Source organism: Pantherophis guttatus, chromosome 18, assembly GCF_059756535.1.
Source record: "Pantherophis guttatus breed Tessera chromosome 18, ASM5975653v1, whole genome shotgun sequence".
Taxonomy (NCBI): Eukaryota; Metazoa; Chordata; class Lepidosauria; order Squamata; family Colubridae; genus Pantherophis; species Pantherophis guttatus.
The window spans coordinates 6,841,546-6,865,000 of record NC_142080.1 but is presented as its reverse complement, the minus strand read 5'-3'; the positions used below and the strand labels follow the sequence as shown (position 1 = coordinate 6,865,000).

The 23,455-nt window shown below is 46.2% G+C and overlaps 1 protein-coding gene and 1 long non-coding RNA gene across 2 annotated transcripts in view; one reads left to right on the top strand and one right to left on the bottom strand.

Annotated features, from left to right (window-relative positions):
• Positions 1–4,118: 4,118 nt before the first annotated feature.
• Positions 4,119–22,693, bottom strand: CFAP45 (cilia and flagella associated protein 45). Its single transcript, XM_060694386.2, has 12 exons — positions 22,341–22,693; positions 19,453–19,584; positions 18,648–18,784; positions 16,304–16,448; positions 13,829–13,999; positions 12,481–12,659; positions 11,048–11,177; positions 10,132–10,278; positions 9,716–9,829; positions 8,092–8,285; positions 4,584–4,808; positions 4,119–4,278 (listed from the first exon to the last, which is right to left on the bottom strand). Exons 1-12 carry the CDS (start codon positions 22,341–22,343, stop codon positions 4,209–4,211), a joined length of 1,647 nt encoding a protein of 548 aa, XP_060550369.1. The 5' UTR covers positions 22,344–22,693; the 3' UTR covers positions 4,119–4,208.
• LOC148111529 (uncharacterized) overlaps positions 22,677–23,455 on the top strand; it is a 115,387-nt gene continuing 114,608 nt past the window's right edge. The window contains exon 1 of the long non-coding RNA XR_015730402.1: positions 22,677–22,816. This is a non-coding gene — a long non-coding RNA (uncharacterized LOC148111529). The remainder of the gene's footprint in view (positions 22,817–23,455) is intronic.

Here is a 23,455-nt window from a genome sequence, read left to right as displayed (position 1 = left end):
TTAGGCTCTTCTCCAGGGAGTCCTTCCTTCCTTCTCCTTAGGTGGCCAAAGGATTTGAGTTTCCTCTTCAGGATCTGGCCTTCTAAAGAGCAGTCAGGGTTGATCTCCTCTAGGACTGACCGTTTGGATGGCCTTGCAGTCCAAGGGACTCGCGGGAGTCTTCTCCAGCACCAGAGTTCAAAGGCCTCCATCCTTTGGCCTTCTCAGCCTTCCTTATGGTCCAACTTTCCCAGCCGTCCATTGCAACTGGGAACACCATAAGCCTTGACTAGACGCACTTTTGTTGGCAGGGTGATGTCTCTGCTTTTTAGGATGCTGTCTAGATTTGCCATGGCTTCCCTCCCCAGGAGCAAGCCTCTTTTAATTTCTTGGCTGCAGTTTTTCCCCATCTGCGGTGATCTTGGAGCCCAGGAAGATAATATCTGTCACTACCTCCACTTCTTCCCTATCGATTTGCCAGGAATTGAGAGGGCCGGATGCCATGATCTTAATGTTGAGTTTCAAGCCAACTTTTGCACTCTCCTCCTTCACCCGCATCAAGAGGCTCTGTAGTTCCTCTTCGCTTTCTTATCGACATTATGTATGGGTAAATTGAGCCAGGCGTTACACTCTTTATTAAACCCTGACGCACGTTAAAGAAAAATTGTTCCAATAAAATTTATAGAATTAATAACTATAATAGAAATTTATACCTGAAGAAGAGAGAACACCAAATAAAGGAGGAAAAGAAGAAAATGAAAAGAATTCCACTTGCGTTGTTCATCTTTAAAGTCGCGCTTTACACAAAGGAGAAGTCACTGAACACAGAACATGCACGTAGTACATTCTTACGATTCATTTAGTGACCACTGCAAAGTGCCACGGCACTGAAGAAAGGGACTTATGGCCGTTTTTCACACTTAACGTCTGTGGTGGCGTCCCCACAGTTGCGTGATCAAAATTCAGATGTGTGGCAACTGACTTATATTTATGACAGTTGCAGAGTCCCGGGGGTGTGTGATCCCCTTCTGACAAGCAAAGTCGATGGGGAAGCCAGATTCACTTAACCACCAGGTTGCCAACTTGACCGCAGCAATGGTTCACTTAAGGACCGTGGCAAGAGAGGTGGTAAAACAGGGGTAGAATTCACTTCACAACCACCTCACTTGGGAAATGCTAGGCTCAACTGCGGTCGTTTAAGTCGAGGACTAGCTGTAGAATCCTAAAGCTGGAAGGGACCTCGGAGGTCTTCTAGTCCAACCCCCTGCTCAGGGTAGGGACAAGAAAGAAAGAAAAGAAAGGAAGGAAGGAAGGAAGGAAGGAAGGAAGGAAGGAAGAAAGAGGAAAGAAAGAAATTAAAAGGAAAGAAATAGGAAAGAAAGGAAGGAAGAAAGAAAGAAAGGAAGGAAAGAAGGAAGATGAAAGGAAGGAAGGAAGGAAGAAATTAAGAGTAAAGAAAGAAAGACAGAAAAAAAATTAAGAGGAAAGGAAGAAAGAAATTAAGAGGAAAGAAAGAAAGAAATTAAGAGGAAAGAAAGAGGAAAGAAAGGAAGAAAGAAAGGAAGGAAGGAAGGAAGGAAGGAAGGAAGGAAGAAATTAAGAGTAAAGAAAGACAGAAAAAAAATTAAGAGGAAAGGAAGAAAGAGGAAAGAAAGGAAGAAAGAAAGAAATTAAGAGGAAAGAAAGAAAGAAATTAAGAGGAAAGAAAAAAGAAAGGAAGAAAGGAAGGAAGGAAGGAAGGAAGGAAGGGGAAAGGAAGGAAGAATAAGAGTAAAGAAAGACAGAAAAAAAATTAAGAGGAAAGGAAGAAAGAGGAAAGAAAGGAAGAAAGAAAGAAATTAAGAGGAAAAAAAGAAAGAAATTAAGAGGAAAGGAAGAAAGAGGAAAGGAAGGAAGAAAGAGAAATTAAGAGGAAAAAGAGGAAAGGAAGGAAGGAAGGAAGAAATTAAGGAAAGAAAGAGGAAAGGAAGGAAGAAAGAAATAAATTAAGGAAAGAAAGAAAGAGGAAAGAAAGGAAGGAAGAAATCCTTCCAGCTCTTCCTTTACAGCTCTCCTCTCTCTTCCTCCCTCCTTCCTAGAGGTGTTTTCTCATGTTTCACACAACTCAAGGCGTCAACAACTGCTTCAATGTCACACGTGTTGCACGCTTCCTCCCGTTTCTTGACTTTGGGTCAATGGGAGACACAGGTTTCCTCTTGTTTCTTCAGCTATTCTGGGGTCTTCAAATAATATTTCGGAACCTCTCGAGAACATTTTCAGACCTAATCCAAATTAATCCGGGCTAATCCTTTTAACAACACCGGGGAGCTCGTCATTGTTGCCATGCGTGTTAGTAGCATCCCGATACGGTGAATGGAAAAATAAAAAAGAACCACATACGGGTTCTTTTCATATGCCTCTGTTTTGGAGATCGTTCTTCTTTACAAAAGGAAAAAGAAGCTACGAAAGCGGTGGAGGAAATGGAGGAGAAATTCCCGGTTTTCCCAGATGTTGTTGAACTCTGAATGCCAGCAAGGCTAAACCACAGGGTAAATGTTGGAAGGATGATGGGTTTGCAAACCCCTGAGGTCGCGTCTTGGTTACTCATAGTTAATAGGTCTTCAGGGTTTCCACTCATGTCTGATCTAAGGTAGTACCAGGTTGAAGACTCACCTAGTTAGTTGAGTCCGATGTGATAATATTTGTTTGTGTGTGTGTATAAGGAGAGGATGTGCGGGGGGGAAAAAACCTCCTGTAGGAAGTTGGGATTATTCAACTTCCTATCTTTGATCCTCTTCCCCCCGAGAAAAGAAGCTGTACCAGAATTATGGGATGAGAAAGACACGTTGTAAAAACTTATCAGGAGTATATTTTGGGGCTTCGTGTAGCCAAGTTGGTTTAGTGGTTAAAGGTGCAAGCTAGAAACTGGGAGGCGGTGAGTTCTAGTCCTGCTTTAGGCATGAAAGCCAACTGGGTGATTTTGGGCCAGTCACCAGGAGACGGTGAGTTCTAGTCCCGCCTTAGGCATGAAAGCCAACTGGGTGATTTTGGGCCAATCACCAGGAGACGGTGAGTTCTAGTCCCGCCTTAGGCATGAAAGCCAGCTGGGTGATTTTGCGCCAATCACCAGGAGACTGGGAGTTCTAGTCCCGCCTTAGGCATGAAAGCCAGCTGGGTGATTTTGGGCCAATCACTAGGAGACTGTGAGTTCTAGTCCCGCCTTAGGCATCAAAGCCAACTGGGTGATTTTGGGCCAATCACCAGGAGACTGGGAGTTCTAGTCCCGCCTTAGGCATGAAAGCCAGCTGGGTGATTTTGGGCCAATCACCAGGAGACGGTGAGTTCTAGTCCCGCCTTAGGCATGAAAGCCAGATGGGTGATTTTGGGCCAATCACCAGGAGACGGTGAGTTCTAGTCCCTCCTTAGGCATGAAAGCCAGATGGGTGATTTGGGGCCAATCACCAGGAGACTGTGAGTTCTAGTCCTGCTTTAGGCATGAAAGTCAATTGGGTGATTTTGGGCCAATCACCAGGAGACTGTGAGTTCTAGTCCCGCCTTAGGCATGAAAGCCAATTGGGTGATTTTGCGCCAATCACCAGGAGACGGTGAGTTCTAGTCCCGCCTTAGGCATGAAAGCCGGCTGGGTGATTTTGGGCCAATCACCAGGAGACTGTGAGTTCTAGTCCTGCCTTAGGCATGAAAGCTGGCTGGGTAACTTTGGGCCAGTCCCTCTCTCTCTCAGTCTGACGCACCTCATAGGGTGGTTGTTGTGGGGAAAATAGAAGGAGGAAGGAGTATTTGATAGGTTCGCCGCCACTGAGTTATTTGTAAAAATAATAAAAAGCGGGATATTAAAAAATGTAAAATATAATAAAATAAAAATATAAAAAATAACAAAATAAAACAAAACAATAAATAAAACAAAACTAGAATAATAATAAAAACAAAATAACAATAAAATAAACAAAATAATAATAAAATAAACAAAATAATAATAAAATAAATAATAATAAAATAAAATAAAATAGTAAAATAAAATAAAATAAGCAAAATAATAATAAAATAATAAAATAAAATAAAATAATAAAGATAACACCTGGCATTTCCGTGCAGCTTAAACTTTTGTAAAGAACCGAAATAATGAATTCCACACCAATGCATCCAGAAATAGATCTATTCAATTAAGGATAAGAAAATAGAAATCTAGGCTACACATTGAGAGTTAACTAGTGAAAAAGCATCTCTGCGGCTCAGTGGACGGACTGAACAAAAGCTTTGCGTTCCACCTGCACACAATATTTCTCAGGGAGCCCGGCAGCCCTGCGGAGAGAGAGAGAGAGAGAAATTTCATCAACGCTTGAAACAAGAGCCTAGTCCTCATGGAGGGACAACGTGCAGGTAAGCCCTCGATTTAAGGCTGGCCGCTTAGCGACTGTTGAAATGTAGGGTGGACCCAATAAAAGGTCCACATATCCTTCCAGACAGGCGCCATCCTTAAGTAGCAGCCGCCGATTGGCCGGGGTCAGGTTGGGCGCGGAGGGTTGGAATAGATGACCTACATGGTCCCTTCCAACTGTGTTTAAATCTGAACTTTTCAATTCAGTCTCCGGGAATCGGTCGCTTACCGCAGCTCGTCCAGCTTCCTCCTCTTGATCTCGTTCAGGCGATCGCTGCGCCGGCGGGCTTCCTCCTTGAGCCGCTTGCCCTCTTCAAAGATGGCGATGCGTTCCTGCACCTGCTGCTGCTGGTGTTCGCGCACCTGGCGCCGGAGCTCGTCCGCGTGGGTCATCTGGAGGGCCAGCCGGCGCTCGTGTTCCTTTCGCTCCTTCTCGATCTGCTCCCGCTGGATCCTGGGGTGGGGGGGTGGGGGGGCGGGAGGGAGGAAGAGAAGGCGGCGGGGGATGGAGGTCAGCTCGACAGCAAGCGAGGACTTAAGAGATGGTCTGCCCAGGGCAGGGGTCTACAACCTTAAATACTCAAAAGAGCCATTTGGAGCCATTTCCCACAGAAAAGAAAACACCGGGAGCCACAAAATCTGCTTGGACGTGGCCAACTCGATGTCACTCACTTCCACCGTCACATGACCCACCCCCAAGCCACGCCTATCCAGCCGGTCATTAGGGCAGAGAACCAGTTGTTAAAAAATACTGGGAACCACAAAATCCTTTTGACATCTCTCTCTCTCTCCCCTCCCTCCCTCCCCCTCCCTCTCTCTCTGTATCTCTCTATGTCGCTCTCTCTCCTCCCTCTCTCTATATCTATGTCTCCCTCTCTCCCCCTCTCTCTGTATCTCTCTATCTCTCCCCCTTTCTATCGCTTCCTCTCCCCCCTCTCTCTGTATCTCTGTCTCTCTCTCTCTCCCCTCTCTCTCTGTATCTCTCTATGTCTCTCTCTCTCCTCTCTCTGTCTCTCTCTCCTCTCTCTCTGTATCTGTCTCTCTCTCCCCCCTCTCTGTATCTCTCTATGTCTCTCTCTCCCCTCTCTCTCTGTATCTCTCTGTCTCTCTCCCCTCTCTCTCTGTATCTATGTCTCTCTCTCCCCCCTCTCTCTGTATCTCTCTCTGTCTCTCTCCCCGCTCTCTCTGTATCTGTCTCTGTCTCTCCCCTCTCTCTGTATCTCTCTATGTCTCTCTCTCTCCCCTCTCTCTGTATCTCTCCCCTCTCTCTATGTCTCTCTCCCCCCTCTCTCTGTATCTGTCTCTCTCTCTCCCCCCCTCTCTGTATCTCTCTATGTCTCTCTCTCTCTCTGCAGCAACACAAACGTTCATTGCACGTATCCGGCCCAGGGGCCGTACTTTGAGGACCCCTGATTTAGTGCAATATAAAAAATGCAAATAATTTTTCTGCGGACCACCAAAATTTGGTGACCGCTGCTTTAGTCCAGCCCAGTGCTCGAGCGGGACAAAACCCTTCTGGACAAATGGGATACGGTGGTTCACAGCTTCGGAAGACGTTCAAACGCTTCATCTGTGATGATGAAAACTCCAAATTTCTCAGAGGGGGGGGAGACCTTCTCTTCCCCACACCCCTCCAGTGGGTTGAACTCAATGCCCTGGGAGGATCTATGGGCTCCCTTTTCCGACGTGTCATCGTATGGGGAAAACATCAATCTTATTCAACCCGTTGATTAGACGCCTTGTCATCTGATGACTGTTGCCAGTCTACCTGGTTTGAGGATCGGTTTTAACTGAATTCTCTCCCCCCCCCCACCAATCCGAAACCGATGCGTGATAAATAATTCATCAGCTTCTTGAGTGATGCCAATGGGTGGGAACCAAATATTTGCATAAGGTAAATTTTGTTCCCGAGGCAGTGCCACCGGTGGCGGGAAAGGGGAACTGCAGCTCATAGGATTTAGTCCAAATCAAAGGTAAAGATTCCCCTCGCACGTATGTGCTAGTCGTTCCCGCCTCTAGGGGGCGGTGCTCCTCTCCGTTTCAAAGCCGAAGAGCCAGCGCTGTCCAAAGACGTCTCTGTGGTCGTGTGGCCGGCATGACTCAACGCCAAAGGTGCACGGAAAACGCTGTTCCCTTCCCACCAAAGGGGGTCCCTATTTTTCTACTTGCATTTTTTTTACCTGCTTTTGAACTGCTAGGTTGGCAGAAGCTGAGACAAGTCACAGGAGCTCACCCCATCACACAGCAGCACTAGGGATTCGAACCGCTGAACTGGTCACATGAACACCCCCCCCAAAAGCCACGCCTGCCCAGCCGGTCATTAGGGCAGAGAACCAGTTGTTAAAAAACACCGGGAACCACAAAATCCTTTTGACATATTTCTCTCTCCCTCCCCCCCCTCTCTCCTCCCCCTCTCCTTCTCTCTCTGTCTCTCTTTCTCCCCCCTCTCTCTGTATCTATGTCTCTCCCTCTCTCTGTATCTCTGTATCTCTCCCTCTCTCTATGTCTCTCTATGTCTCTCTCTCTCCCCTCTCTCTGTATCTCTCCCTCTCTCTATGTCTCTCTATGTCTCTCCCTCTCTCTGTATCTCTGTATCTCTCTATGTCTCTCTCTCTCTCCACTCTCTCTGTATCTCTCCCTCTCTCTATGTCTCTCTATGTCTCTCTCTCTCTCTGTATCTCTGTATCTCTCCCTCTGTCCCCCTCTCTCTGTCTCTCTATGTCTCTCCCTCTCTCTGTATCTCTGTATCTCTCTATGTCTCTCTCTCTCTCCACTCTCTCTGTATCTCTCCCTCTCTCTATGTCTCTCTATGTCTCTCTCTCTCTCTGTATCTCTGTATCTCTCCCTCTGTCCCCCTCTCTCTGTCTCTCTATGTCTCTCCCTCTCTCTGTATCTCTGTATCTCTCTATGTCTCTCTCTCTCTCCACTCTCTCTGTATCTCTCCCTCTCTCTATGTCTCTCTATGTCTCTCTCTCTCTCTGTATCTCTGTATCTCTCCCTCTGTCCCCCTCTCTCTGTCTCTCTATGTCTCTCCCTCTCTCTGTATCTCTGTATCTCTCTATGTCTCTCTCTCTCTCCACTCTCTCTGTATCTCTCCCTCTCTCTATGTCTCTCTATGTCTCTCCCTCTCTCTGTATCTCTGTATCTCTCCCTCTGTCCCCCTCTCTCTGTCTCTCTATGTCTCTCTCTCTCTCCCCTCTCTCTCTGTATCTCTCTATGTCTCTCTCTCTCTCCACTCTCTCTGTATCTCTCCCTCTCTCTATGTCTCTCTATGTCTCTCTCTCTCTCCCCTCTCTCTCTGTATCTCTCTATGTCTCTCTCTCTCTCCACTCTCTCTGTATCTCTCCCTCTCTCTATGTCTCTCCCTCTCTCTGTATCTCTGTATCTCTCCCTCTGTCCCCCTCTCTCTATGTCTCTCTATGTCTCTCTCTCTCTCCCCTCTCTCTCTGTATCTCTCTGTCTCTGCCCCGGCCGCTTCTCCATCCCCCTGCCGTCGCCCTTACCTTCTCAGGCCAGACGAGGAGTGACTGGGAGGGGAGGGCGAGGGGCGGGTCCAGCCAGTGATGAGATCACCTGACAGGGAGCCACAGCAGAGGGCCCAAAGAGCCGCATGTGGCTCCGGAGCCGTAGGTTGCTGACCCCTGTGCTAGTCCAATTCTTCCCACCTCTTCAGGGTTTATTCCCCACCAGGACCAACGGAAAAAAATTACAGGAAGGTAGGCGACCCAGTGCCCCACCTGACGATCCTTTCGAATTCAGCCCGGTCGCGCTGCACTTGGACGGCCAAATTGTGCTCCTTCTGCGCCACCTGCTCTAACCGGCTCTGTTTCAACATGGCTTCCGTCTGCAGCTTCTTCTGCACGGCGTCCTTCTCTTTCCGTCGCCACTCGCGCTCGGTGGCCTCCTGGTTGCGCTTGGCCCTCAGGGCATGCTGGAGGGGCAGAAGAAGAACAGAAGGACAGGGTCGGAAGGGACCTTGGAGGTCTTCTAGTCCAACCCCCTGCTCAAGCAGGAGACCCTAGACCATTTCGGACAAGTGATTGTCCATTCTCTTCTTAAAAACTCCAGTGAAGGAGCACCCACAACTTCTGGAGGCAAGCAGTTCCATGGGTTAATTGTTCTAACTGTCAGGAAATTTCTCCTGAGTTCTAGGTTGCTTCTCTCCTTGGTTAGTTTCCACCCATTGCTTCTTGTCCTGCCCTCAGGTGCATTGGAGAATAGCTTTTTTTATTTTTATTTTTTTAATTTTTAATTTGATTTATATGCCGCCCTTCTCCGGAGACTCAGGGCGGCTTACAATGCGTTAAGCAATAGCCTTCATACTTTTTTGTATATTTATACAAAGTCAGCTTATTGCCCCCACAATCTGGGTCCTCATTTTACCCACCTTAGAAAGGATGGAAGGCTGAGTCAACCTTGAGCCTGGTGAGAATTGAACTCGCAGTAATTGCAGGCAGCTGGATGTTAAATGCTGCCTTAGTAGGAGGCATTAGCCTCCTACGCCACTCAGGCGCCACTTGACCCCCTCCTCTTCGGGGCAGCCCCTGAGATATTGGACCACTGCCATCATGTCTTGGTGGCGCAGCAGACTAAAGTGCTGTTAAATAACACCAGCTGCCGGCAATTACTCAGAGTTCAAATCTCACCAGGCTCAAGGTTGACTCAGCCTTCCATCCTTCCGAGGTAGGTAAAATGAGGACCTGGATTGTGGGGGCAATAAGCTGACTTTGTATAAAAAAGAGAACACCGCTTAGGGGGGGCCGAAAGCCCTACTAAGCAGGTATATACAAAAGTATGAAGGCTATTGCTTAACGCATTGTAAGCCGCCCTGAGTCTCCGGAGAAGGGCGGCATATAAATCGACCAATAGATAGATAGATAGATAGATAGATAGATAGATAGATAGATAAATAAATAAATAAATAAATAAATAAATGTTACCTCTAGTCCATTGGTGAAATCCAAATTTTTTTTTACTATTGGTTCTGTGGGCGTGGCTTGGTGGGTGTGGCTTGGTGGGCGTGGCAGGGGAAGGATACTGCAAAATTGGGCGGGGCCAGCCAGGAGTGGGATTTGGGGGTTCTCCGAACTGCACAGAATCTTAGCTAGAGGTTTATTTATTTATTTATTTATTTATTTATTTATTTATTTATTTATTTATTTATTTATTTAATTTCTATACCGCCTTTCTCCCATAGGACTCAAGGCGGTGTACAGTCAAGAAAAATATAGACACACAAACATCATTCTCCCCAACCCCTGCGAACCCACCCCCCTCAGCAGCCCACCCCTGCCCACAAGGTTTCCTTGCCCCCTTTTTGGGTGGGCAATCGAGGTGAAAGACCCCCAATACCAGACGCACCTGTTCTGCTTGGTGATCCTGGGCTTTTTCTTGCAAGGCCCGCAGACGGGCCGTCTCCATTTCCTTCTCCTTACGGATCTTCTCCTGCTCGGCCTCAAATTCGGCTTCCCGTGCCTGCGTTCAGGAAGAAACGGACAACAGTGTTGGAAGGGACCTTGGAGGTCTTCTAGTCCAACCCCGCTGCCTGAGCAGAAGAAACCCCATGAGATTTTTTTTTCATCTCGGCAACTTCGGGGGACTAACTCTAATTCCCTTTGTGGGAAGGGAATTCCGCCCTCCGGGGGAGCCACTCCAGAAAAGGCCCCCGTCGAGCTTTCCCAACAATGGGGGTCACTTTTTGGGGAGATGGTTCCTCGGGAGAAGCCGTTGATGGGTAGGAGGGCTTGGGCGGCTTCCCTGCGACCCACACACTGTACCATTTTCTGCCGCTGGTACTCCAGGACACGCATGTCGGCCATCCTCTCTTGGTTCAGCTTCTCCTCTTTGCGCCTCTGGTTTTCGTCGTTGATGTTCCGGATCTCGGCTTGGATCCTCAAGCGCTCCAATCTACGGCGTTCCATTTCCTACGCAAGATCCAAGAAAGGAAGAAAGAATGAGAGAAAGAAAGAAAGAAAAAAAGAAAGAGAGAGAGAGAGAGAGAGAAGGGAAAGAAGGATGAAAAGAAAGAGAGAGAAACATAGAAAGTAAGAGAAGGAAGAGAAAGAAAGAAAAAGAAGGAAGGAAGAGAAAGAAGGAAGGAAGAAAGAAAGGGAGAGAGAGAGAGAAAGAGAAAGGAGGGAATGAAGAGAAAGAAGGAAGGAAGGAAGAAACAAAGAGAAAGAAAGAGAGAAAGAAAGAAAGAAAGAAAGAAAGAGAAGGAAGGAGGAAAAGGAGGAAGGCAGGAAGGAAGGAAAGAGAAAGAAAGAGAGAGAAAGAGAGAAAGAAGGGAAGGAAGGATGAAAAGAAAGAGAGAGAGAAACAAACAAAGAAAGAGAGAGAAGGAAGGAAGAGAAAGAAGGAAGGAAGCGAAAGAAAGAAAAAGGAAGCGAAAGAAGGAAGGAAGAAACAAAGAGAAAAAGAGAGAGAGAAGGAAATAGAGAAAGGAGGGAAGAAAGAGACAGAAGGAAGAAACAAAGAGAAGGAAGAAAAGGAAGGAAGGAAGAAACAAAGAGAAAGAAAGAGAGAGAGAGGGAAATAGAGAAGAGGGAAGAAAGAGAAAGAAGTCAGTCAGCTTTCATGCCTAAGGTGGGACTAGAACTCCCCATCTCCTGGTGATGGGCCCAAAGTCACCCAGCCGGCTTTCATAGCAGGACTAGAACTCATCCCCCCTGCCCATCTGCTCCTGGGCCTCACCCTCTCATCTTCAAACTGCAGCCGTTCTAGGTAGTCCAGCATGTCCTGGGCCTCTTGGTCACGTTGCTCAGCTTTCATCGCTCGCATTTCCTCGTTTTTCTCAATCTGCTCGATGAGGTGGCGCCTCCCCCTAGAAAAGACGAGCGGGAGAGAGAGAAGGGGGCTTCAGGGAAGCCGCTTGCCAGTTCCCAGAATCTCCCAGCCAGCCTGCTTTAAGATGGGTGGGCTTCCACTCCCAGAATCCCCCAGCCAGCATCCTTTAAGATGGGTGGACTTCAACTCCCAGAATCCCCCAGCCAGCCTGCTTTAAAAATGTCTGCACTAAGCAAGGTGGCTGGGGAATTCTGGGAGTGGAAGCCCACCCATCTTAAAGTTGCCAACTTCGAGACCCCTCCCGCTGAGGGACGGCAGTCATCTTGACGTTCTTTGCGAGACCCTGAGAGATTTCATCTCAACCTTCTTGAGATGTTGCCCTGTTGCCTGACATCTCCCCTACCTCCACCCCTGTCCTTGTAGTACGATATGGCGGGACGTGGAGCTATTTTGTTGTTGTTGAAATGTTGGATTGAATAAAGTCTTATTTAATCAGAAAACCGCTTAGAGAGCACTCTAAAGCGGTATATAAGTCTACGTGCTATTGCTATTGCCTTTCCTTCCTTCCTTCCTTCCTTTCCTACGCTGACTTTGTAAACCGCTTAGAGAAGGCTGTAAAGCGGTATATAAGTCTAAATGCTATTGCTATAGCTATAGCTATTGCTATTGCCTTTCCTTCCTTCCTTCCTTCCTTCCTTCCTTCCTTCCTTCCTTCCCTACACTGACTTCGTAAACCGCTTAGAGAAGGCTGTAAAGCGGTATATAAGTCTAAATGCTATTGCTATTGCTATAGCTATTGCTATTGCCTTTCCTTCCTTCCTTCCTTCCTTCCTTCCTTCCTTCCTTCCTTCCTTCCTTCCTTCCTTCCTTCCCTACACTGACTTTGTAAACCGCTTAGAGAAGGCTGTAAAGCGGTATATAAGTTTAAATGCTATTGTTATTGCTATTGAGTTTCCTTCCTTCCTTCCTTCCCTATGCTGACTCTGTAAACCACTTAGAGAGGGCTATAAAGCGGTATATAAGTCTACATGCTATTGCTAATGGTATTGCCTTTCCTTCCTTCCTTCCTTCCTTCCTTCCTTCCTTCCTTCCTTCCTTCCTTCCTTCCCTACACTGACTTTGTAAACCGCTTAGAGAAGGCTGTAAAGCGGTATATAAGTCTAAATGCTATTGTTATTGCTATTGAGTTTCCTTCCTTCCTTCCTTCCTTACGCTGACTCTGTAAACCACTTAGAGAGGGCTATAAAGCGGTATATAAGTCTACGTAGCTATTGATTGGCAGGCTTCCCCCCTGCCAGGCCCTGGCTAGAGAGAAGAGCGGCGCCAGTCAGTTCCTTCACCTGTAGAGCTCCTCCTTCCGCTTCCGTTCCAGCTCGTCCTGCATCTGATTGGCCTTCTGCCTCTCGACCTCCATCAGGTGGGCTACTCTCCTCTCCTCTCCGCCCATCTCCTTGTCAATCTGCTTCTTCTCCAGGATCTGAGCATCCCGAATGGCATGGCACTTGGCTTCTAGGATAATCTGCCGAGAGACGACAGCCCTCCACTTACGACGGTTCGCTTAGTGACCTCTCGGAGTTACGACAGCGCTGAAAAAAAAGGGACTTAGGACCCTTTCCTCACACTAACGACCGCAGCAGCTGTCCCGGTGGTCACATGATCGAAATTCAGAGGCTGGGCAACTGACTCGTATTTATGACGGTTGCCGTGTCACGGGGGGGTGTCACGTGATCCAATTTGGCGACCGACAGGTGAGCAAAGTCCGTGGGGAAGCCAGACTCACTTAACAACCAGGTTACTAATTGAACAACCGCAAGGATTCACTTAACAACCGTGGCCAGAAAGATTGTAAAATGGACAACATAGGAAAAGTAATTCTGGGCTCTCTTGATTCGTATTTATGACGGTGGCAGTGTCCTGGGGTCATGCGATCCCCGTTTTACAACCTTCTGACAAGCAAAGTCAATGGAGAAGTCGGATTCATTTAACAACCATGTTTCTAACTTAAGAACTTCAGTGATTCACTTAACAACCGAGGCAAGAAAGATCTTAAAATGGGGAAAAACTCACTTAACAAACGTCTCGCTTAATGACAGAGGTTTCGGGCTCTATTGTGGTCATAAGTGGAGGACGACCTGTACATTATTCAATGGGATCTTACAAAAGGCGGAAAGGGGGAGGGGGAGAATTAAAAACCGCTTTATTCATTTCAAAACACCGTATGAAATGGGGGTTCCCGTTTCCCATCTACCAGCATAAATATTTATACCAGTAGTCCCCGACTTACAACAACAGTTCATTTAGTGACCATCCCAAGTCACAACGGCACTGAGAAAAGTGATTTATGGCTGTTATGACTTATGACTTATTCACACTTATGACCGTTACAGCACCCCCAGGGTCAGGCGCATCAAAATTCAGACGCTTGGCCGCTGGTTCATATTTATGACGGCCGCCGTGTCCCAGGGTCCCCTTTTGCGACCAACAAAGCCAACGGGGAAGCCAGGTTCACTTAACAACCATGTGACTCACTTAACGACTGCAGAAAGCAAGGCCTTTCAATGGGGCTAAATTCACTGAACAAAATCTCTCGCTTAGCAATTGGACATTTGGGGCTTCGCTGTGTCCGTCAGTCTAAGGCTGATGTCTTAATTTTTCCGTCCTTCGCCCCTTCAGCCTGATTTTGCCCACCTCGCCGAGTGTTTTGATCTCGTCTTCCTGCTCCATCCGGAGATTGTTTGCCCGCTCCAAGAGGTATTGGGCCCGCTCCTTGGCTTCCTCTTCCAGGTCGTTGAGCTTCTCGTTTTTCTTCCGTAGGATCTCCTTGAGCTTCATGGATTTCTTGCGCTCGTTCACGGCCACCTGGGGTGAGGGAGACGAGGAAGAAAGATGTTTTGGGTGCGTCCCCTGCCACTTGGGTTCCCAAGCCTGGAACTCATACCAGGAAAAGAAAAACACCTCCCACTTCCTTTTGGGTGGAGGGACCAGCCCTGTTCCAAGGAAATGCTTCTAGCCGGCATCACAATCGATCAGGTTGACAATGAAGTCAGTCGGCGAGCCAGAAGCGGCATTAAATAGATGTGCCGAAATTGATTAGAGGGGGAAAAAAAGCCTGGAAAAATTATGTTCCTTTCTTCATTTGGCACCTACCTTATCTTGGATTCCCCAAACTCACCCAAAAGAGAGGCTTTGAGAGGGATGGATGGATGGATAGAGATGGATAGAAATAGATTAAGAGATAGATTAAAAGATAGATGAGGAGATAGATAGATAGATAGATAGATAGATAGATAGATAGATAGATAGATAGATAGATAGATAGATGGGTGGATGGATGGATGGATGATAGGTAAGTAGGTACTGTGTTTCCCCCAAAATAAGACCGGGTCTTATATTAATTTTTGGCTTATTTTCCGGTTAGGTTTTATTTTGTGGGAAATACACTATTAAACGCCTCCGTCTGCTGACAATCTTAACTGGGGCTTATTTTTGGGATAGGGCTTATATTACAAGCATCCTGAAAAATCATGCTAGGACTTATTTTCCGGTTGGGTCTTATTTTCAGGGAAACAGGATAGATAATGAGAGATAGGTAGATAGGTAGGTAGAGATAGATAGATAGATAGATAGATAGATAGATAGATAGATAGATAGATAGATATATAGATAGATAGATACCCTGTTTCCCCCAAAATAAGACATCTCCTGATAATAAACCCAATTGGGCTTTTGAGTGTATGGCAATAAGGCCAAGCGCTTATTACAGGGTTCAAAAAAATGTAAGACAGGGTCTTATTTTCGGGGAAACACGGTAGATAGATAGATAGATAGATAGATAGATAGATAGATAGATAGATAGGCAGGCAGGCAGCCAGGCAGGCAGGCAGGCAGGCAGGCAGGCAGGCAGGCAAGCAGATGTATAAGTAAAGAGAAGAGAAGAGAAGAGAAGAGAAGAGAAGAGAAGAGAAGAGAAGAGAAGAGAAGAGAAGAAGGAAACACAATGCAACAAATCTAATTTAGATGGGACGTATTTGAAGCTCAATCAGCGTGAAATATTATTCATCTGCCAAATTAGCGTATTGGTGGCAAGGATACTATGCCTGCAGTTTATTTTAATCGCTGCCTCATTTAAACGCACAATAATCGCCTCTTTCTTCTTTTCCTTGCCATTGAAGTTCGTTTCCACTTCGCTACAGTCTGGAATAAACAAACATTGGCAGGAACGCTACCAATGATTGAGTGATGATGGAGTACGGCTTGAGCAGCGATGATTGAGCACGGAGGAATGTGACGGAGAGCTTCGGGAATAACCTGCCAATTAGCTTCCTGACGACTCAGAGAAGGTTTATAAAATGGGAAATGGGAGAGGCTAAAAAATAGAGCTCCTTGGCTAAAAAATAAAAGAAAGAATAAGCTTCTTTCAAAAAAAAAATAAATAAATCCAGGGTCTTGGGAAGTGGAGGAAAAGGTGGTTCGGGTCATTAAACAGCTCAGAGTGACTGACTCCAGATGACGATTATAAAATATGAGCCAGCACCCCAAAAATAAGCTAATATGATCCTTGGTTGCATCAACAGAGGCATAGAATCAACGGTTGCAGGAACTGGGCATGGCTGGTCTAGTGAAGAGAAGGACCAGGGGAGACAGGAGAGCATCTTCCAATACTTGAGGGGCTGCCCCAGAGAGGAGGAAGGGGGTCAAGCTATTTTCCAAAGCACCCGAAGGCCAGACAAGGAATTATGGATGGAAACTGATCAAGGAGAGTGTCAGCACTTCAAGCTGCATTTACTCTAGTGCTGACATAAGAAGGAAAAGCGGAGGCGTCTGGAAAGGGACGTTTGACTTTTCACCTACTTATTTTCTCTGGAGATAATATCCCTTAGGAGATGGGATGGGAGGGGGGAAATTCCTTTGAGCTGGAGCAGTAGATTAGGGGTAGAGTGACTTGGAAGATGGCCAATGAGTGCAGGGGAGTGGGGAACGGAAAGGGAGGGTTTGGGGTCTGGAAGTCAGTGTTGGCTTCGATGAAGTCGGGTTTAGAATGTCGTGCTTAATAAATAGGAGCTTTTCTTCAAAGACTTTGTTTGAAATGCAATTTATTTGAGACGACCTCGAAACCTGACAGAGAGGTTCAACCTGGAAATAAGGAGGAATTAACAGACTTACAATGGTGGCTTCTCGCTCTGCCCTGGCGGCCGCTTGCTGGGTGTCACGCTCCTCCTTCGTCAGGACGCGAGAGGATTCTTTAATCCGTTGAAAATCCTCAGGGCTGATGATCAGAGATTCTCCTGAGGGATCCACCGTGGGGACGCTGGGGGGGGGGAGGAGGGGAGGGGAGCGGGGGGAAAAGAAAGTCAGAATCAGCCAAGCATTGCAACCAGCAGGGACAAAATCCATCCAACACAGGTAGTCCTCCACTTATGACCACAACTGAGCCCCAAAATTTACGTTGCTGAGTGAGAAATCTGTTAAGCAAGTTCTGCCCCATTTTACGATGTCTCTCGCTGCGTTCGTTAAGCAGTTGTTCAATTCGCAACGCGGTTGTTGAGCGAATCTGGCTTACCCCCATCGACTTTGCTCGTCGGACGGTCGTGAAAAGGGGATCGTGTCACATGACCCCGGGATCTCACATATATACGAGACGGCTGTTTAAGCATCCGAACGTAAATCACATGACCGCGGGGGATGCTGCAACGGTCGTAAGTGTGGGGAAAAAAATGGCCGTAGCTCACTTTTCTCAGCGACGTTGTAACTTTGAACGATCACTAAGCGAACTGTCGCAAGTCAAGGACTCCCTGTATTTTCACCCATGTGGGTCTTCTCATTTAACATCCGTCCCCAGCATCTCTCAACCCAGAGACACTCCAGGTTGAACAGTTAGACCTATAGGTAGTCCTCGACTTACGGCCGTTTGTTAAAAGGCCATTCGAAATTGCTGAAAAATGGGAGATACGGGTAATCGGGGCGATTAATTTTCCCAAGGAGCCGTAGGAGAAACTGGGGGCTGTTGTGGCGGGCTGAGCCCATAAGGTAAAGGTAAAGGTTACCCTTGCACCTATGTGCTAGTCGTTCCTGACTCTAGGGGGCGGTGCTCATCTCCGTTTCAAAGCCGAAGAGCCAGCGCTGTCCGAAGACGTTTCCGTGGTCATGTGGCCGGCGTGACTCAACACCAAAGGCGCATGGAACGCTGTTCCCTTCCCACCAAAGGGGGTCCCTATTTTTCTACTTGCATTTTCTTTCAAACTGCTAAGTTGGCAGAAGCTGGGACAAGTCACGGGAGCTCACCCCGTTATGCGGCGGCGCTAGGGATTCGAACCGCTGAACTCCTGACCTTTCGATCTCAGTCTCTTAGCCACTGAGCCACCCCGTCCCAAGTCTCCTGCTGGTGTCCAGGTGTTGAGGGAGGAGGCCTCACCTGGCGGCCGGTTTTTCTGCCACAGGTGTGCAAAAAACCTTTTCTTCTTGCCTCAAGCTACACATCTGGCTTCTTCCCCTGTGGCACATTTATTTACATTTTATTTCCTAACTGCCAATTGACTTCACGCGGACCAGACACGGATAGCCGAAGGGCCGGATGTGGCCGGAGGCTGTGAAACAACCCTGGTCTGTTACATTTTCTTCCTTTTTTGTTTTTGTAAGCCACTCAGGGTAGCCTCACAGTGGGACAAGTGGCAAATAAATTCAGCAAATAAATAAACATCCATGGCAGTGCCATGATGGTGGTCGGGGCCCTCCCGACTGCTTCCTAGAGGGAGCTGTGGAAAAGAGAGGTCCCAAAGGTGCTTTTTTCACAAGGCAACTGGACTTTTCTTGTTTTTTTTTTTTCTTTTGAAGACATTTCGCTTCTCGTCCAAGAAGCTTCTTCGGTTCTGACTGGACGGTGGAGAACGGAAGGATTGATACTCCTTGCAGACAGCTGGTCATTTGCATCCTTTTAGAAGGTCGTTGAGGCCGCTTGGAGGTTTTATCTGTGTCCTCGGAGGGGTCACCTGAGTGGTGTAAACGGTTCCTGTAGTTTGCCATTTTTTCCCCTGCAATAAACCGGGAGTAAAACCGGGAGGAAGCTCCGCCCACCCACCCAGATGTCGTCATAGACGATCTGCACATGGGCAGAAGCTCGGCGTGCGCGCGTGCGATCCCGTTGCGAACCGGTAGTAACGGTAAGTAGAACCCAGCCCTGTCCTACTCCCACACCGTGTTCATCCCAAATTGTATAGCTAAAAGTCCATAGAGATTCTCAGTCATCTTCTTAGCTATACAATCCCGGAGGAAAAATTGCAGACTACTGTCTGCAAGGAGTATCAATCCTTCTGTTTCCCACCATTCTGTCAGAGCGGAAGAAGCTTCTTGGATGAGAAGCGAAATGTCTTCAAAAGAAAACAGAAAGTCCAGATGCCTCCTGAAAAATCACCTTTGGGACAACCAGGACCTAGATGACTGAGAATCTCTACAGAGTTGTAGAAAGGAGGAGTAAAGCCGGAATTGGGGTACAAGACCCCCGTAGACTTACACCAGGTCCCGAATGAGGTCTCGAGTAATAAGCCGGATCGTCTCGGGTTTGCGGCCCCATCCCAAAGGCTTCCCTCTTGCCGAACCCACATCACGGAGGATCACGACGGGGCTGCCGGGACGGGAGAGCTGCACATTCTGTAAAGGAAGGAGAAATGCTCAGAACGGCTTCGGAAATTCACGGGGAGGGATTTCAAAATGTGTTTAATTATATTTTTTATTAGACTTACAAATAACTTGAGGCGGCAAACATATCCAACGCGGCTTCCTCCTCCTATTTTCCCCACAACAACCCTGTGAGGCGGGGTGGGGCTCAGAAAAAGGGAGTGGCCCACACTTTCATGCCTAAAACAGTACTAGAACTCACTGTCTCCTGGTGATTGGCCCAAAGTCACCCAATCAGCTTTAATGCCTAAAAGAGTACTAGAACTCACTGTCTCCGGGTGATTGGCCCAAAGTCACCCAATCAGCTTTCATGCCTAAAGCGGTACTAGAACCTACCGTCTCTTGGCTGATTGGCCCAAAGTCACATAATCAGCTTTCGTCCTAAAACAGTACTAGAACTCACTGTCTCCGGGTGATTGGCCCAAAGCCACCCAATCAGCTTTCCTGCCTAAAAATGTACTAGAACTCACCATCTCCTGGTGATTGGCCCAAAGTCACCCAATCAGCTTTCATGCCTAAAGCAGTACTAGAACTCACCGTCTTGAGCAGTATAGGTTCTCCTGCTTGAGCAGGGGGCTGGACTAGAAGACCTCCAAGGTCCCTTCCAGCTTCTATTCTATTCTACGATTTCTTGCCCTCACCTTGGAAACACCGAAGAGGCTCTCGTCGACTTCTGAACTCGCAGCTTTGGTCCGGTAACGGGTGCGAGAATGAGACCGGGATCTGGCTGAGGAAGCGTTAGACGAGCTGCCCAGCGAACACACGCTGCTCGGCTGCAGGGAAGGAAGAACGAAAAGTGTGAATACAAAGAAACGTGTTCGAAAGACGCTCGGCAAGCTTTCCCCGATTAGTTCCTAAGACTTCTTAAAAGCCGGGATGGCTAATATACAAGCGGTGCGCGATTGAGACCGGAATTTCCACTGCTAAGCACGGCAGGTTGTTAAGAGAGTCGCGCCCAATTTTTTTTGCTGCAGTTGTTAAGCGAGTCACCGCAGTTGTTAAGTGAGCCATGACAGGCGTTAAGCAAATCCGGCTTCTCCCATTCCGGCTGGGAAGGTCCCGAACGGTGATCAATCACATGACTTCAGGATGCGGCAATCGTCATTAAATACATATTAATTGCTAAGCGCCCAAATTTGGATTGTGTGATCGTGGGAATGCTGCAACAGTCGTAAGTGTGAGGACTGGTTGTAAATCACTTTCGCCCCCCCCGTAGTATTATTATTATTAATAATATTTGTGATCTGTTCCAGTGGTGGGTTTCAAATTTTTTTTACTACCGGGTCTCTGGGTGTGGCTTGGTGGGCCGGGCAGGGGAAGGATACTGTAAAATCTCCATTCCCACCCCACTCCAGGGGAAGGATACTGCAAAATCCCCATTTCCGCCCAATCAGCTGGGACTAGGGAGGCAGAGAATAGATGGGGGCGGGGCCAGTCAGAATTTTTTACTACCGGTTCTCCGAACTACTCAAAATTTCCACTACTGGTTCTCCAGAACTGGTCGGGACCTGCTGGAACCCACCTCTGGTCTGTTCCCAACCCAGGGAAATCACAACTGCAAGTTCTTTAGATGTTGCCTTCATTTGCATCCCCTTCTTCTCAAGGATCAAAGGTGTTGTGTAACGTATTAGCAGAAGTAGCATATCGGTGGATCTAAGCAGTGTCAGCTTTTGCAACTGGCAGATGGAAATCTTGTCCATCCTACAGATTTTCTAAGGGCCATTCAAGGTTTATTTATTTTAACATGGTCCTTTAGTGTGCCGATAATTTTATCGGCACACTAAAGTTATCGGTTTATGAAATCGGTGAATCGTGGATAGGGGTTTGGGTGAATGCAACCCTTAAATCTTTTATTAAGCAAATGGGATTTTTTCCCCCCTTTCTTTCTTTTTTGCAAATCTGCTGTGCCAACCAAGAAATAAACCAAAGTTATCCTTCATTCATCTTGTTATCTTTCTTATGAAGGCAACAACTAGCCAGCATTGGGTTGCTTTGGTTACCCCTGTGGTTCGCCACAGCAGATCTGCAAAGCGTTTAAAACATCAAAGTTAAATTCAATTCAATTCAATTCTTCAATTCAATTAAGTTAAATTAAAATTAAGTTAAATTAAATTACATTATTAAATTAAATTAAATTAAATTAAAATCACCCAGAGTTACCCTGTGGTAGGATGGGTGGCCAATAAAATGAAGGAAGGAAGGATGAAAGAAAATAAAGAAGGGAAAAAGGAAGGAAGGAAGGAAGGAAGGAAGGAAAAGGGAGGGAGGGAGAGAGAAAAAGAAAGAAAGAAAAAGGAACAAAGGAAGGAAAAAGGAGGGAGGGAGAGAGAATGAGAGAAAGAGAGAAAAAGAAAGAACGAAGGAAGGAACAAAGGAAGGAAGGAAGGAAAAGAGGAGGAGGGAGGAAGGAATGAAGGAACAAAGGAAGGAAAAGAGAGGGAGGGAGGAAGGAAGGAACTAAGGAAGGAAAAGGGAGGGAGGTAGAGAGAATGAAAGAAAGAGAGAGAGAGAAAGAAAGAAAAAAGGAAAGAACAAAGGAAGGAAAGAAGGAAAAGGGGGAAGGGAGGGAGACTGTGAGAAAGAGAGAAAGAAAAAAGGAAGGAAAAAAGGAAAAGGGGAGGAGGGATGGAGAAAGAGAGAAAGAAAAAGAAAAAAGGAAGGAACGAAGGAACAAAGAAAGGAAGGAAGAAAGGAAAAGGGAGGGAGGAAGGAAGAAAGAAAGAAAGAGAGAGAAAGGAAGGAAGGAAAGAAGAGGAAGAGGAAGCAGGAAGGAAGGAAGGAAGGAAAGAGAAAGAAAGAAAAATTATCTGACATATGGAAGAATTAAAGTAATCCTTATAGTAAACAACCTATATATATTCATTTCTAATTCATGATATTTACCCAGACCAAAACTTTGAGGCTAAGATAGGAGTTTGCTTTTTCTTTTTTTAAACATACATTCGTTCCAAAATAATAATAATAATAATAATAAAATAATAATAATAATAATAATAATAATAATACAATAATGATAATAATGATGATGATAATAATAATAATATAATGATGATAATGATAATGATAATAATGATAATAACAATAAAACGATAATAATGATGTTAATATTATAATAATGATGATAATAATAATGATGATGATGATAATAATAATAGCAATAATAATATAATTTTGATGATGATAATGATAATGATGATAATGATAATAATAATAGTAATAATAATAATATAATGATAATGATAATGATGATGATGATGATGATGATGATGATAATAATAATAATAATAATAATAATAATAATAATAATAATAATCCCCAATGATTTGGTACTTAAGGAAAGGGGGGGTGTCTCTGAGCATGCGCAGAGGGCTTGGGGGGGGCTTCTCTAACAACGGCCCTGCCTCCTGGGATAGTAGGCACGGGTTTAACGGTACCCCCCACCCCGACCCCGGCTTCGGATGAAGCCGATCAGGCCGGCGTTTTTCGGGCGAAGAGAGGGGGGGGAAATAAAGCCCCCGGCGGGTCTCACCATCTCCGCCACTGCCGTCTCCGCCGCCGCCTGACTCCGCGTGTTTACCGGTCGCCATGGCAACGGCGCTCTTGGCTGTACGTCTCGCCATGACGACGGGCGAGGCGCGCGGCGGAAGTGACGTAATCCCCCTCTCTTTCTCTTTATTTTCCCCCACAGACACACACACACGCTCTTCCCTCAGGCCTTGTTCGCCTCGGCCGCGGCTTCGCTCCCTCTCCCGCTCCCGCTCCGAACGGGACCGGGAGGGAAAAACGAGCGCCCGGGGGTCGCTCGAGAGTGGTTTAAAACCCCGCCCGTTTCTCCGTCGGGAGGGAAATTCGCCTTTTAACGGCACTTCCGGCTTTTTCGAGTCCGCATAGATCTACTAATGGTCGAGAGGCGTATCCCTCCTGGTCGGGAGGCGGAGTTTCCGAGATGTTTTGCTTTGATCTCCAAAGCCACGTGGGAGTGTTTACATTGGAGGCGCCTAATAGGTGAGTGATTGTATATGCAGAGCTCGCCTCTTTTGCATTGCATATTAATTGCACGTCTTAAAAAATGCTCGTATAAATGCGTGTAAGGATAATAAACGGCTGAGGATGAGCTAATGGGGATTCATCACTTTTTTTAATGATTTCTGCATAATGTGGGTATACGTTTACATGAAATGTTAATTCGATTTAATCCAATTAAAATCTAGGTGTGTTTATATTTTAACACTTTGGACACATAGAAAACACACTGTTCCAACATAGAAATGGAGTTTGTTGATTAAATAGGAATATGTGGGAATAGATGAAGAAAGTTAAGAATTAAGTACTGTCAGAAAGACGTTGAATTGTATAATTGTTACGGATGTATTTTTGCTATAGAGGTATTTTAACTTGCATTTTTGGATTTTAAGTGTTAATAAAGGTTTTTCAAAAAAAAAGGAGGTTGTGATACAAAACAATAAAAATATTTATATATATAAATATATATATATAAATTAAAATCTTCGGTTCCGGAGTTCACAGTATGTCTGCTTCTTTTTTTTTACTAATATACCTGGAACTCGTATTTTTAGAATAGTTTGTAATATAATATATATATAATATATTATAATATATATATATTGATTATATGTATATATA

Bases quoted from the DNA above. Each gene is read 5' to 3' on its own strand.
- CFAP45 (XM_060694386.2), bottom strand. The intron at 18,785-19,452 runs GTGAGGGCAAGA...CTTCCTTTACAG, and splicing joins GCCTCTTCGGTGTTTCCAAG to AATGTGCAGCTCTCCCGTCC. The intron at 8,286-9,715 runs GTGCGTCTGGTA...CTGCCCCTCCAG, and splicing joins AGGATCACCAAGCAGAACAG to CATGCCCTGAGGGCCAAGCG.